Below are 13851 nucleotides of genomic sequence, written 5' to 3'. Positions count from 1 at the left end.
AAATTTACCTTCCTAGGATGTTGCGCAGTGTGCTACGGAGGTTCTGTGTATACCTTTCATACGACCTCCTTCAGTGTTAAAATTTGGCATCGTTTTCAGGAACTCTTAGAATAGTCAATAACTGTCATTGGCAGAGTCCACAAATTTATGCTTTACTGGCTATGCATGCAAGTGTGTAGATGTATAGCTGCATGTGGGGTTTTTGGGAGTGGGTTTTTTTTGTTTTTTTTGTTTTTTTTTTTTTTGCTTTTGGCTTTTGTCAGGGCTTACTCCTGGCGGTGCTTGGGGGACCATATGGGATGGTGGCGATTGAACTCGGGTCAGTTGAGTGCAAGGCAAATGCCCTACCCACTGTACTATCCCTCTGGCGCCATCTCCATGTGGGTTTATCTTTTGTGAAGGTATGTGTAACTACCAATAGTTAACCATAGTCATACATTTTTCCTTGTCTTCTTTTTTTGTTTGGTTTGGTTTTCTGGTTCTTTTGGCAATGCTCGGGGGTTAGTTCCTCCTGGCTCTGCACTCGGGTATTACTCCTTGGGGGACTGTATGGGATGCTGGGGGTCAAACCTGGGTCAGGTGCGTAGAAGGCAAGTGCTCTCTCCTCTGTATCATCATTCCAGACCCAGTTCTGCGTTCCTATAATTGTTGTTTCACCGTTATATAAATCAACTGTGAAAGTACCTGAGTTCCTTTTAGATTGGGACTGTTTTTACTATTGCCATTTCTGTTAGTTTTTTTTTTTTTTATAATATTGCATAGAGCCGGAGTCAGTATTTTCTACTATGGTATGGACACAACCTGATTATGGCCATTCATTCATGTTGAATAGTGTTGGAGTAGTTTCCAGTTTGCATAAAAGTATTGTGAAAATAGATTTGTGTTTCTTTGGAATGCAGCTGCTCTCTTTGACAGCACAGTGTGATTTCCTCGAGTAGCTGTACTAGTTTGTATTTTCATCTGTCATGTGTACAGGTTCAGTACCCCGGCTCTTTACAGCATTTTCTGTTGCCAGCATTTTAATTTATAGACATTCTAATAGGTTTGTGGTGATATTTCATTGAGATTCTGGGGGCGGGGGTTAGGTCTGGCTGGGTTCGGGCCTTAATCCTGACTCAGCATTCCTGGCGGTTCTTGGGAGACCATCTGGGGTACTGGGGATAAAACTCAGCTTGGTTGCATTCAAAACAAATGCCCTTCCTGCTGTGGTGTTGATCCAGTTTATTGCGTTTTTTGAGTTTATTGAGATTTTAATTTGCATATCCCCAATAGTGATACACATTTTTCAGGACTGGAGTGATAGTACAGCAACTAAGCTCTTGGCCTTTTACAAGGCTGACTGGGGTTCCAAGTCTCCCACCCCAGATGGTTCCCTGAGCATTGCCAGGTGTGGCCCAAAAAAACAGCAACAGCAACAAAAAACCCAGTTTAAAAATTAGGTTCAAAATTTTGGAAGTACATCCCAAGAAAGCAAAAAATTCTTTTAAACCATCACAAATCACACAAATCACAAATCATCCTGTTAATTGTCGATTGCCTCGAGCAGGCCCCAGTAACGTCTCCTTCATCCTAGCCCTGAGATTATATTCAAGGCTCTTTAGGAGAATGAGACCCATCGTTATTACTGGTATTTGGCATATTGGGTACGCCACGGGGAGTTTGCCAGACTCTGCCATGTGGGCAGGCTACATTCGGTAGCCTGCCAGTTTGTCCAAAGTAGGAATGAGATAATAGGATGTCATAATAGGTTCCGGGAGCTGGTTTTTTTAGTCTTTTAAACCATATGTGGGTCCAAAAGAACAGCGGGCAGGGTGCTTACCTTGCATCTGGACGACCCAGTTCAATATCCAATACTGTCTGGTCCCCGAGCATAGCTGGGTCTGACCCCAAAAAACCAAGCATTCAAACTCACATGAATGGGCTGGAGATACAGCATAATAGGTAACGCACTTGCCTTGAGTGCAGCTGCTCTGGGTTTACTCCCCAGCACCACGTATGTCCTTTGAGCACAGCCATAGGAGTGGGCCCTGATGGGTACAACTGGATATAGCCCATCACCACCCAACAACAGTAACCACCCCAAGTGATAGGTCCTGGGCCAGAGAGAGAACACGGTATATGTTTGGATGCAGTTGACCTGGATTCAGTACCCTGCATCACGTGATCCCATGAGCACAGCCATTGTGGCCCAGTAAACAACCACATACTAGAGTGAAATTCTCAGACTGGAAAGAGTTCGTGTCTCAGTAAGAAGTTCCTTTTGGGAGGGGCCTTCTATGACTTGAGTAATAAGGAAATTCCTGAAACAGCCTAGCAATTAAGGCATTTAAAAATACAGTCCGAGGACTGGAGAGATAGTACAGTTGACAAGGTTCCTGTCTCGCACACAGCCAACTGACTTTAATCCCTGGTACCCCATTATTATCCTCCAAGACCAGGCAGGAGTGATCCCAGCAGAGCCCAGAGTAAGACTTGAGCACCACTGACTATGACCCAGAAACCAAAGAGAAAAAACAAGCTGTTATCCTGTGATGATGAAACTGTGAAGGAGGACATAAACGCTGGTGGTCTTTAACATTTGAAGCTTTTTTCTGTGAGACCCCATGGTGCTCACAGAGCCATGTGTGCAGAGTGCCGGGAGCTGAGACCTCCACGTGCAGAGCATGTGCTGCAGCTTCTAATGTTCTACTTGTGTGTGGGCAGGGGAGGGATGCTCTGGGACCACACCTAGCAGTGCTCGGGGCTTCCTCCCAACGCCCACATGGTGCCTGGGGAGCACACACGGTGTTGGGGATAGAATCAGAGTTGGCCGCAGGCAAGTAACTCCTGTACGAGCCCTCGAGCCCGGTCTTTTGGGTTGGGGGCCAGGTACGCTTGAGACTTATTCCTGGCTCTGCACTCCGATCATTCCTGGGGGGTCTTTAGGGACCAGATGGGATTCCATGGATTGCACCCAGGTTGGATACGTGTTAGGCAAATGCCCTATCCGCTGTACTGTCTCTCAAGCCCCTCAATGTTTGGATTGTTTAAGATGAATACTTAGTTTTGTATTTTAATTCTTTATAGGTTCGACTGAGTGAAACGGACTTCAAAGTAATGGCACGAGATGAGTTAATTCTAAGGTATAGTGTTGTTTCATTAAAAATATAAATACCTTCCTAGTGAACATTATACTGTGCTTCTGTAGCAGTGATTGTTACATAAAATGGGGGTGGGAAACCCCACGTGCTGCTAAGGGACAAATTGCTTAGGCAGTCGGGGCTGTCATGCTCTGGCATGGAGGGAGTCACCTAGGCTACCAGTGGTGTTTGGGGGCCTCTAAGGTCACCACAGTGGATGTTCGGGGAGCTCGGTGGAGTCCAGGGATTGGACGGGGCTGGCCATGTGCAGAGTGTCGGCCGCAGTCCCGTACTATCTCACCAGCACTCCATCCTGCTTCAATGCTGCTGCATCCTCAAGTCATCTTGTACTTCCTCAACGTGTTTCCTCCGGCTGTTCACTATATTTGAATACTGGACGGCATAGCGCGGTACAGAACTACAGCATTTGCTTGGGTAACTTCTAGATTGACAGGTAACCTGAATTGATCCTTGCAGAGGTAAGATGTGGCAGCTATTTTTTAGGGTTTTGGCCCACTGCCTGCAACAAACGAAAGCCGACCTCCAGGTGGGAACAGGTTCACTCCCAGAGGTGTTCAGGTCCCTGCGGTGCCAGAGTGAGCTGCAGCCCTTTAAGCATCTCCCCACCCAATACTGCCCACTTCCGCTTGAAGAACCTTGTTATCAAGGTGAAAGCCCTTGTACGATGTGTGATTCACTGCGATTGCTTTCCCCTTTTGTGCTCAGTCTGAAGTTTCTATCTGAGAGGTGTGCATCCAGTTGGGAAAGTGCTTCCTGTTGGATTTCGGACCACCCTGGTGGTGCTCGGGTGGCACTCCTGGCTGTGGTGCCTTAGAGTCGCAGCATGAGGTATGGGTGTCAGGAGTAAACCCAGACCTCCCACATGCAGAGCATTTGCATTTGCTTTTATTTTTTGTTGGGAGAGGGGTGGGTGCGTGGGCACCTGGCTCTGCTCAAGTTGGGACCCAGTGCTCAGGGCCCGTATTCTTGCTGTGATCAGAACCAGGTTGTAGGTGCAGCCACGTGCTAGATCCAGTGCCCCCCCCCCTTTTTGTCCCCCTTTTTGGCTCATACCCGGCGATGCACTCAGGAATCACTCCTGGTGGTGCTCAGGGGGACCATGTGGGATGCTGGGAATCGAACCCGGGTCGGCCACGTGCAAGGCAAACGCCCTACATGCTGTGCTATCACTTTGTTCTGTGTCTCCTGTCTGGCAGACTTTGGAGCTGTTCTCTTTCCTCTTCCCACCCCCCCGCCACCCCCCGCCCAATAACCCCCGATGAAAATACATGATCAAGTCAAGCTCTTCATGTAACTTGTGACCAAGGGTTAACTTCGTATTAGAAAAATTCTGTTAATTATGTTGTAATAAACCTGAAGGCGATCTATGGATGCAAGGTTTCCGGGTTACAAAGAGGTTTTCGTAAATTAAAGTGGGGGGGGGGGAGTGCAGAGTGATAGTACAGTGGTTAGGGAATTTACATTTGGTCCCTGGCATCCCATATGGTTCCCTGAGCACAGAGCCAGGAGTAAATCCTGAGAACCACTGGGTATGACCCAAAATCAAAACAATGAAATTAAATTTTGATTAGCTATCATTGAATAGTAGCTTGAAGACACAGCTTCAGGTAGCAGACCTTCAGGGCAGGTTACAACTCCATTAGCGTTTGCTTTAAATACAACACTAGGAAAAGTACCTGCAGTCAGAAGTACTAAAGAAGCTTCTATTTTGAGGTTAGAGAAATATAATTGGATAAAAAGGTCTTCTGGCTTGTTTCAGCGATACAGAGATGTTCTTAAGGGCCAGGAGTGTCGTCCAGTGGTAAAGTGCTTCTGAATTTCTTCATGTGGCCCTGGGTTCCGTCCCAGCTCAGCATACACGGAGACACAGATAAGGTGCTGTATGCCATCCAGCACCCTCAATGGTCGCCTAAACACTGCCAGGAGTATTCACTGAGCAGAGCCAGGAAAATAAACCCTGAGCACTACTGAGTGAGGTCCCAAAACTCCCCGCACAGATAATGGGCTTTAAAACATCAAAAGGCATTTTCCTGTTTCTGAGAGGCATTTTCACCTAAGAACCAAGATAACAAATAATCAGCGACATTTTTACCTAACCTTTGTTACTGTGTTTAGCGCATCTCAGAATAGTCAAGTTGTCTTGTTTGACTTTGGGGGGGCTACACCTAGCTCTTCAATCAGGAATTAGTCGTGGTGCTCAGGTTATCGAACCTGGGTCAGCTGTGTGCAAAGAAAGCACCTTGGACGCTGTATTATCACTCCAGCCTCTAATAGTTTATTTATGTTGTGCTGAACATCAGTGATGGAAAATCCTGTGTAGTATGTGATTTGACCCCGGGGGCGTGGGGAGAGGGGACACACTTGACAGATTCCTAGCCAAGAAAATTTCCTCTTTGTTTTCTTGCACCAAGTTCCTATACATTTACGTTTTTCTTTGTTTTGTTTTTGGGCCAAACCCAGCTGTGCTCAGGGCTTACTCCTGGTTCTGAGATCAAGAGTCACTCCTGGTGATGTTTGGTGGACAGAAAAGTGGTCAGCCACCTGCAAGGCAAATTTCCTTAATCCCTGTACTATTTCTCCCAGTTTCCTACTTGGAGATGGGGGTTTGGCCACACCCTGCGATGCACAGGGCTTGTTCCTGGCTCTGCACTCAGGAATCACTCCTGGCAGTGCTAGGGGAACTATGTGGGGTATGGGGGGATGAAACTCAGCTATGTGCAAGCCAAGTGCCTTACTCGCTGTACTCTCCAGCCCCCAGATCCCTATAAATGAAAAAGGCGTCATGAAGCGACAGGTTTGTCATTTGTTAGACTTGGTTCACGGGGCTTGGTGTGCAGCTCAGACTAGACCTCTACTTTTATTGCGCGTGAGCCTTGGGCTTGGGCTCACCGGATACCACAAATCAGGAATTGGTTTAAATTGTAAATTTGGTTGAAAGTGTAAAGTGGAAGAAAGCTTTGAAGTCATCCAGTGGGGATTGTAGGTGTTACACTTACAAGTTAAGCGTGTGGGTTTCTTTTTCCAGTGTGATTTAATAAAAGCAATTTTAGCGCTATCACTAACAACGGATTTCTTTTTGTGCTAGGTGGAAGCAGTATGAAGCGTATGTGCAAGCTTTGGAGGGCAAGTACACAGATCTTAATTGTGAGTTTGCTTTTGAACTTTCTAAAGTCTTTCTGCATCTGCTTTTATGTAATCATGGTCTACTTGATTACTAAGCAAATGTAATACGTACCCAGGTGTTTTTATTTAAAAATGTGTCCAGCATTGTATTGTATGCCAGGGACCAGAGGAATGAGCGCTGGTCTCCGTTCTTGAGGATTTACCAGTCATTGCGGAGGGCTGACCACAGTGATTAATAATGGCGTGCCCGTTTTTTATGGGATCATTGTAGTGTTTTGGGAGAGCGGAGAGGGAAACCCAGGCCGACGTGAAACTTCTTTGATCTGTCTCTAACCCCTTCCATAGAGTAACTTGAACGGAATATTGTTCTGGAAGGGGAGCGACGTAGAAGGACTCGGTGATATCTTTCTAAAACTTCGAATACTTAAAAGTTTCCTCAAAAAATGTGCTAAAAGCATCAGTCTATGAAACTTTTCAAATTCTTGTCATTGTCACTGAGTTAGAACAGCATACCGTTTGTGGGTGAAAAGCCAGTGTTGGGTTGGGGCCACAGCACTGCAGGTAGGAAGCTTGCCTTGCGCGTGGCTGACCTGGGCTTAGTCTCCAGCGCCTCCTGTTCTCAGTCCCACCAGGAGTCGCCTCTGAGCAGAGCCAGGCGCAAGCCCTGAGCACTGCCGGGTGCGGCTCCCAAACAAAATGAATATTGTCCAAATCCAGAAAGATTCACCACCGTGGAATTTTAGTAGTTGTTTAAAATAGTATGCATTATTAGAAGAACTTAACAGTGATCTTCCATGGCATGTTTCTGTCATGTCATTCCTGGCATGTTTCTGTCAGCTGGGTCAAGGACGCTCCTAAGCAGAACAGAACGTCGTGTATTATGTAAACAGATGCTAATAATGAAGGTTCCTGTGTTCTGTTGGCAACAGAGAGGTCACAGGACCATAATTCCATCTGGTCTGCGGTTGTGACTCCCACAGCCTCCTCGAGAGCACAGGCTGAAGGCAGTTGACTGATTAACCCAGTTCCATACTCAGCACTGAGCTAAGAGTTTACCTATCCCAAAGTCATCACTGGACATCTTCCAAAAACCAAAACAATAACAAAAGCACTTAATAGGAACAAATTTTCTTGTTAGAAAGAGGTCAGGAAAGACACTAACCTCTGAAGTTTTGTGTCGGCTTTTGTTACACTTGATGAAAGCAATCAGATCATTGCTAGTGCAGTTGGAGCTTGAAATTTATATTTACTCAACTGTGGTATATGTACACAATGGAATACTACTTGGCCATAAGAAAGGATGAAGTCATGCAGTTTGCTGCCACATGGGACCTGGAGAGTATCCTGCTGAGTGACGTTAGTTCGAGGGAGACACAAAATATCTCTCTCTCTTATGTGGGAGACACAGAAACATAATGTGGAACAACAAATTCCCAAAGACAGTGGAAACAGCATAAAAACAGTCTTCAGTGGGAAGCATACCACTTGAGGAAGCAGGGTTGGGGGGTGCTGAAAGGTGAAAATGTTACGTATAAAGCCCTGTATGCAACAGCACTGTAAACCACAGTGCAAACACACACACACACACACACACACACACACACACACATACACATAATCTCTCATCTCTGATAGAAGCAGACTGGTGCAAACACACACACACACAGTCTCTCTGATAGAAGCACACTGGGGGTTGAGTGGTGTGGGGGAGGCAGATGGGGATGGGGTGCCATCGGTGGAGGGAAGTGGGCATGGTGAAGGGGTCTGTGTTGAAACAATGAATGCTTGACCCAATCCTGTAATTTCACTGACTGAATACATTTTTTAAAATTGTATTTCCTAATGTTTGGTTTTTTTTTTTTTTCCCTTGTAAATCAGCTAATGATGTAACTGGCTTAAGGGAATCTGAAGAAAAACTAAAGCAACAACAGCAAGAGTCTGCTCGCAGAGAAAACATCCTTGTAATGCGACTAGCAACCAAGGAACAAGAGATGCAAGAGTGTACTGTAAGTATTTCACTTGTTTACAGTTTTTGAGACTTAATTGCTTGTAAGAGTTCACATTATCGTGTTAGTATAAGCTGAGTTTTATATACTTAATACTAAATATAAGGGGGCTGGAGCAACAGCACAGTGGATAGGGTATTTACCTTGTACGTGGCTGACCCGGGTTCGATTCCCAGCATCCCATATGGTCCCCCGAGCGCCACCAGGAGTAATTGCTGAGTGCAAGACCAGGAGTATCCCTGTGCATCACTGGGTGTGACCCAAAAAGCAAAAAACATATACATCTATACACACACACACTGAATATAAGTACACAATTTGTTATGACATGCTTTGAGCTGAAAGCTCACTAATGTAAAATTTAGGTTGATAGTCTTAAAATTTTTTAATAAGAAGCCATGACACTACTGGGATGGCTAAATGACTTCGTCTGTGTTGCTTAGGATCTGTGTAACTACTGAAGAGATCAGAAGTGGCATGATAACAAGGGTGACATGTTCAAGGGATCACCCTCCCCCCCTCCAAAAAAAGCAAACATGGAAAGAAGTGGCATGGCAACAGTAGAAGAAAACCCATGTGCCAGCCTGTCTCATTTTCTTGGGGGGGGGCACACCTGGCAGTGCTCAGGGATTTTATCCATTTCTGTATTTGGGGCCACTGCTGCTGGTGGTGTTTAGGGGACTGTAAGTTGGGGACAAACCGGGACAAACCCTGACCTCCCATGTACCAAGTCTGCTGAACCTGTTGAACTGACGCCAGACCAGAGCAGCCTTTTGGAGATGATTCCCACGCAGACACTTATGCTGGAAAAGTGAAGGTTGAAGCTCCCGGCCACATTCTGCTACTTGTCGAGCTGATCAGAAATGGCCAAAATCCTCACGGCTTCCCTACTCAGTGATGGCTACATAAGTTCTGTTGAAGAAAAAGGTGACTTTCTTTTTTTTTAATTTTTATTAGTGAGACACCATGAGGCACAGTGGTAGACTTACAAATTTTTGTGCTTGGGTTTCAATTATATAATGATCAAGTACCCATCCCGCCACCAGTGCCCATTTCCCACCACCACGGATCCCAGTGTCCCTCCCACCCCCCATCCCACCTTGCCTCTGTGGCAGGGCATTCCCTTTTGTTCTCTCTCTAAAAGGTGACATTTTGATTGCTGAATTGGATCACAAAGGTCCTGCTGTTGGAGTTAATCCCAGAGTCTTGTGGGTGTGTTTTTTTTTTGTAATTTGTTTTTATGAACCGGTGGTGCTTAGGGTTTTCTCCTGACTCTGCGCTCAGGAATCACTCCTGGCGGCGCTCAGGAGACCATACGAGAAGCTGGGGGTCGAACCTGAGTCAGCCACGTGCCGGGCAGGCGCCCTCCAGCCCCCAGAGTCTTGTTTAAAGCTTGTCAGAAAGTATCCAGTGTCCCTCTCTAATCTTCCTTACAAAGAAGGAGAGACCAAGGTCACGTTTTTAATATTTGGTTTTGGTGTTGTTTGGGCCACACCGGCGGGGTTACTCCTGGCTCTGTCCTCAGGATCACTCCTACAGGGCTCAGGGACCATATGGGACACCAGAGATTGAACCCAGGTCTGCCACAGGCAAGGCAAGTGCCTTACTCTCTGTCTCTGTCCTGTGAAGTTCTTAAGATTTATAAGATTTAGTGAATTGCTCGTAGGCTTGTTTCAGTAGCTTGATTGCTGAGGAAGTATTTTCTTACTGTGTAATTTGCACTGCCTCAGCCGGTTGTTTGACCCATTTATCTTGTCCTCGCTTTTTGTGCATGGTGGTGGCATAGGGAATGAACACAGGTCCTCCTAAATGTAAAGGATGTGCTCTGTCAGTCAGTCCCTAGCTCTGGAGCTGGTGTTCTTACCCGCTTCGCATCAAGCTCTCTAGTATTAGAGTCCTGCCCCTCCCCCTCCCGCACCATTTCTGGCCGTTCTCTTTGACACTGTTACTCTGGTGCTGCCCCGTCAAGTCTGGGCCTCTTTGCGCACGCAGAGCGTGCACTCGGCCTTTTGAGCTTTCTCGCTCATCCTTTGAGTCTTTGTCTTGACGTTCTAGTCCGGGTACTGCTTAGCGTACACTGGGTTCTTCGGTATTTTGGTTGGTTTGGTTTGGTTTTGGGGCCACACCTAGCACTACTCAGGGCTTTATTCCTTTATTTGTGTTTTGTTCGGGGGCCACACTTAGAAATGCTCAGGGGTTACTCCTGGCTCTGTGCTCCGGAATTACTCCTGGGGGCGCTTGGGGGACCATGTGTGATGCGGGGATGAAACCTGGGACGGCTGTGTACAAGACAAACACCCTGCCCCTCTTCAGCATTTTTATACCTGCAGACACCACCTATCCGACAGTGCCAATCCATGGTTATAACAGCAGTTGTAACCAGGGTGGTAAGATACTGGTTTTCAGCCTTTCCACCTATGAGCTGGCATCCTTCCATGGCCCGGTGGGTGGAGATCTCTGGCCTACCATGAAGAGTCAATGAATCAGCTCTGTGAATCCCTAGCTATCATTTGTGGTGACAGTTCTTTTTTGTTTCACTGCTTTGTTTTCTTGTGGGGTGGTGAGGTGAGATCCACACTCTGCGGTGCTCTGGGCTTACTGTTGGCTCTGCGCTCAGGGATCACTCCTGGCAGAGGACCACATGGGGGCCGCATGTAGGACAAGCACCTTACCCTCTCTTCAGCCCTTAAACTGGCAGTTTTGATTACATCGTGCCTGGTCTTTGGTGATTTGATGATAGAACATCAGCCTTTTCATCCTCTCAACCTACATTTAAAGGTTGTTTCAGCTGTAACCTAAGCTTTTTCAGCCATATTCCATTTTTTTTTTAATTTTGTTACTGAATCACTGAGATAGACCTTTATAAAGCTCTTCATGATTAAGTTTCAGTCATACACTCCTCCCTCCACAAGCGTACATTTCGCAGGACCAGTGTCCCCAGTTTCCCTCTCAACACCCCCAACCCCCTGCCAGCCTACTTTTCAGTATCTGTATCGTGAGCCACAATGCCCAAAAGGAGAGTCAGCCATATTCTTACAATACACTAGGCCAACCGAACAACTCACTGTTAACAGAATGAGTTGAGATTTAGCAGGAAGTGTACAGGAACAAAAGCACTTGTAAAGGGCAAGAATCTGTGTGGCAGATGAGATGCTTTACTTTTTAAACCTAAGTAGTAATTCTGTTGATGTTGGAGAAGGTTTGGTTTTGTTTCGTTTTGGTGTTTTCGAGCCATACCTGGCAGTACTTAGTTGCTTCAGCAATGCTAGGGGGACCGTGCAATACTAGGTATGACCAGGTAAATCCAGACACCATCAATCCCGTATTGTCTCTCCAGCCCAGAAATGTTGTTTCTCATGCTTGTTTTATTCCTGTCAGATTAACTTGGCAGCTGGTCTGATATTGAATAATTGATCGTTCCTTTTTTTTTTTTTTCTTAAAGTGGGTACTTTAAAAATACTCCTGGGCTGGAGCGATAATACAGTGGATAGGGCATTTGCCTTGTCATGGCCGACCCAGGTTCGATCCCTGGAATCCTATATGGTCCTCTGAGCACTGCCAGGAGTAATTCCTGAATGCAGAGCAAGTAGTAGCCCCTGAACATGGCTGGGTATGACCCAAAAAGTGGTGCCGCCCCCCCCCCCCCAAAATTGTGGGGGGGGGGCTGGGGCGATAGCAGAGCGGGTAGGGTGTTTGCCTTGCACGCAGCTGACCAGGTTCGATTCCTTCGTTCCTCTCGCAGAGCCTGGCAAACTCCCCCATGGCGTATTCATTATGCCAAAAACAGTAACAAGTCTCGCAATAGAGATATTACTGGTGCCCGCTCAAGCAAATCGATGAGCAACAGGAAGACAGTGCTCTCTTATCTATATATATTCCTAATCATGAACCAAAGAGACAGTACAGGTACGGCACTTGCTGTGTATGTTACCAAACTGGTCTCTATATCCAAGTACCCCATGTGGGCCTCTGAGCACCACTGGGTATAGTCCAAAAACAATCCCTAAACTAAGTGAATTGTGTTTTGCTCAGTAAACTAGAATCTTGGTGTATTCTCATTTAGTATATTTGTATCTTGTTATGTAGAGTGGGTTTTTATTTTTTTAATTCATTTATTGAATCACCGTGGGAATAGTTACAAAACTTGCATGTTTGAGTCTCGGCAATACAATGATTAAACCCCCATCCTTTCACCAGTGCACATTTTCCACTGGCAAAAACCCCAGTAGACCCCCTATCCCAGCCCTACCCCTACCTGTGTGGCAGATAATTTTCATATTACTCTCTTTGATTACATTCAATATTTTGATACCAGTTCCACCATTATTATTTGGAATTTTCCCCTCTGTAAGGTTTTGTAGGTTAGTTATGTCAGTTTTTAGTTTTGACACTTTATGTGTAGTGCGAAGAAAGTGATGCGTTTGTTTTTTGTTTTGGGGCCATACTCAGCAGTACTTGGGGCTTACTCCTGGCTCTGCGCTCAGGGTTGATTTCTGGCAGGCTCAGGGGACCATATGGGCTACCAGGCATTGAACCCAGATCGGCCATGTGTGCAAGGCAAATACCCTACCTGCTGTGCTCTCTTCAGTCCCAGAAAGTGGTGCATTTGATGCTAATAAACTGTATTTCATGTTTTAGAAATTTATTTTTGGTGTGCTAGTAAATAGTACAGCTGAAGTGGAAATGGAAGGTTTCATATGTAAGTAGAGGGATCTGGTATAGTAGAAATGCCCTTCATAGGGAGTCAAGAGCTTCAAGATTACAGTCACTCTGCCATTGAACTAACTATATTCTTGACTATTCCATTATATTTAATCTTGTCAAAATAAGCAAGGTCAACTCGGTCAGTCACCGTCCAGCATCAGACTTTGTGATTCTGATCAACTCAGAAGTGTTTTTAAAAAAAGAATATAGGCATTATTTTGGTTTGTGATGCTTATAAAATTTTTTATATTTATTTTTTATTATTTATTTATTTGCTTTTAGGGTCTCACCCGGCGATGCACAGGGGTTACTCCTGGCTCATGCACTCAGGAATTACTCCTGGCGGTGCTCAGGGGACCATATGGGATGCTGGGAATCGAACCTGGGTTGGCCACGTGTAAGGCAAACGCCCTACCCTCTGTGCTATTGCTCCAGCCTCTTAAAAAATTGTAATGCCAACTCTTAGAAGTAGCATGTGTTTTTTCAATTTTGAAGTACCATTGTGGGTTTTAAGTAACAGGTGTGCTTCCACGGGACCTGTGCATAGAATTAATTCCTTCAGTGTAAGATTGAACTAGTAAATTTAAGAACCCACTGGTTTTCTCTTTTGTTTTGTTTGCTTTTGGCCTCACCGGTGGTGGTCCTGGCTTCCTTCGGGCTCTCTGCTTAGGGGTCATCCCTGACTGCTTAGGGGACCATGTGTGGTGCCGGTGACTGACTCAGCATGACAGCGTGCAGGACAAGCACCTCACTGGCCATTTCTCTGACCTTCTGATTGATAATAGACAAGATTTTCCCGGTGACTGTCAGCATTTTCAGTACTTTGATGGTGGGGCTCTATTTCTGTTGCGGAGTATTATGTAATCACTTTATTGAAA

The 13851-nt window shown here is 45.8% G+C and overlaps 1 protein-coding gene across 2 annotated transcripts in view; it reads left to right on the top strand.

Moving 5' to 3' along the window:
* Positions 1-13851, top strand: part of WTAP (WT1 associated protein) — a 37619-nt gene that overhangs the window by 10937 nt on the left and 12831 nt on the right. For both annotated transcript variants that reach the window (XR_008794134.1, XM_056126048.1), the window contains exons 3-5: positions 3067-3122; positions 6226-6284; positions 8142-8269. Coding sequence is in view for 1 of the 2 variants with exons in the window: in XM_056126048.1 (XP_055982023.1) it covers positions 3067-3122; positions 6226-6284; positions 8142-8269 (243 nt within the window). In the remaining variant the exon portion in view is untranslated. The remainder of the gene's footprint in view (positions 1-3066; positions 3123-6225; positions 6285-8141; positions 8270-13851) is intronic.

This window comes from Sorex fumeus, unplaced genomic scaffold (genome assembly GCF_029834395.1).
Source record: "Sorex fumeus unplaced genomic scaffold, SorFum_2.1 ptg000061l, whole genome shotgun sequence".
Lineage (NCBI taxonomy): Eukaryota > Metazoa > Chordata > Mammalia > Eulipotyphla > Soricidae > Sorex > Sorex fumeus.
The sequence above is the reverse complement of the archived record's forward strand: the minus strand, read 5'-3'. Positions and strand labels throughout refer to the sequence as shown.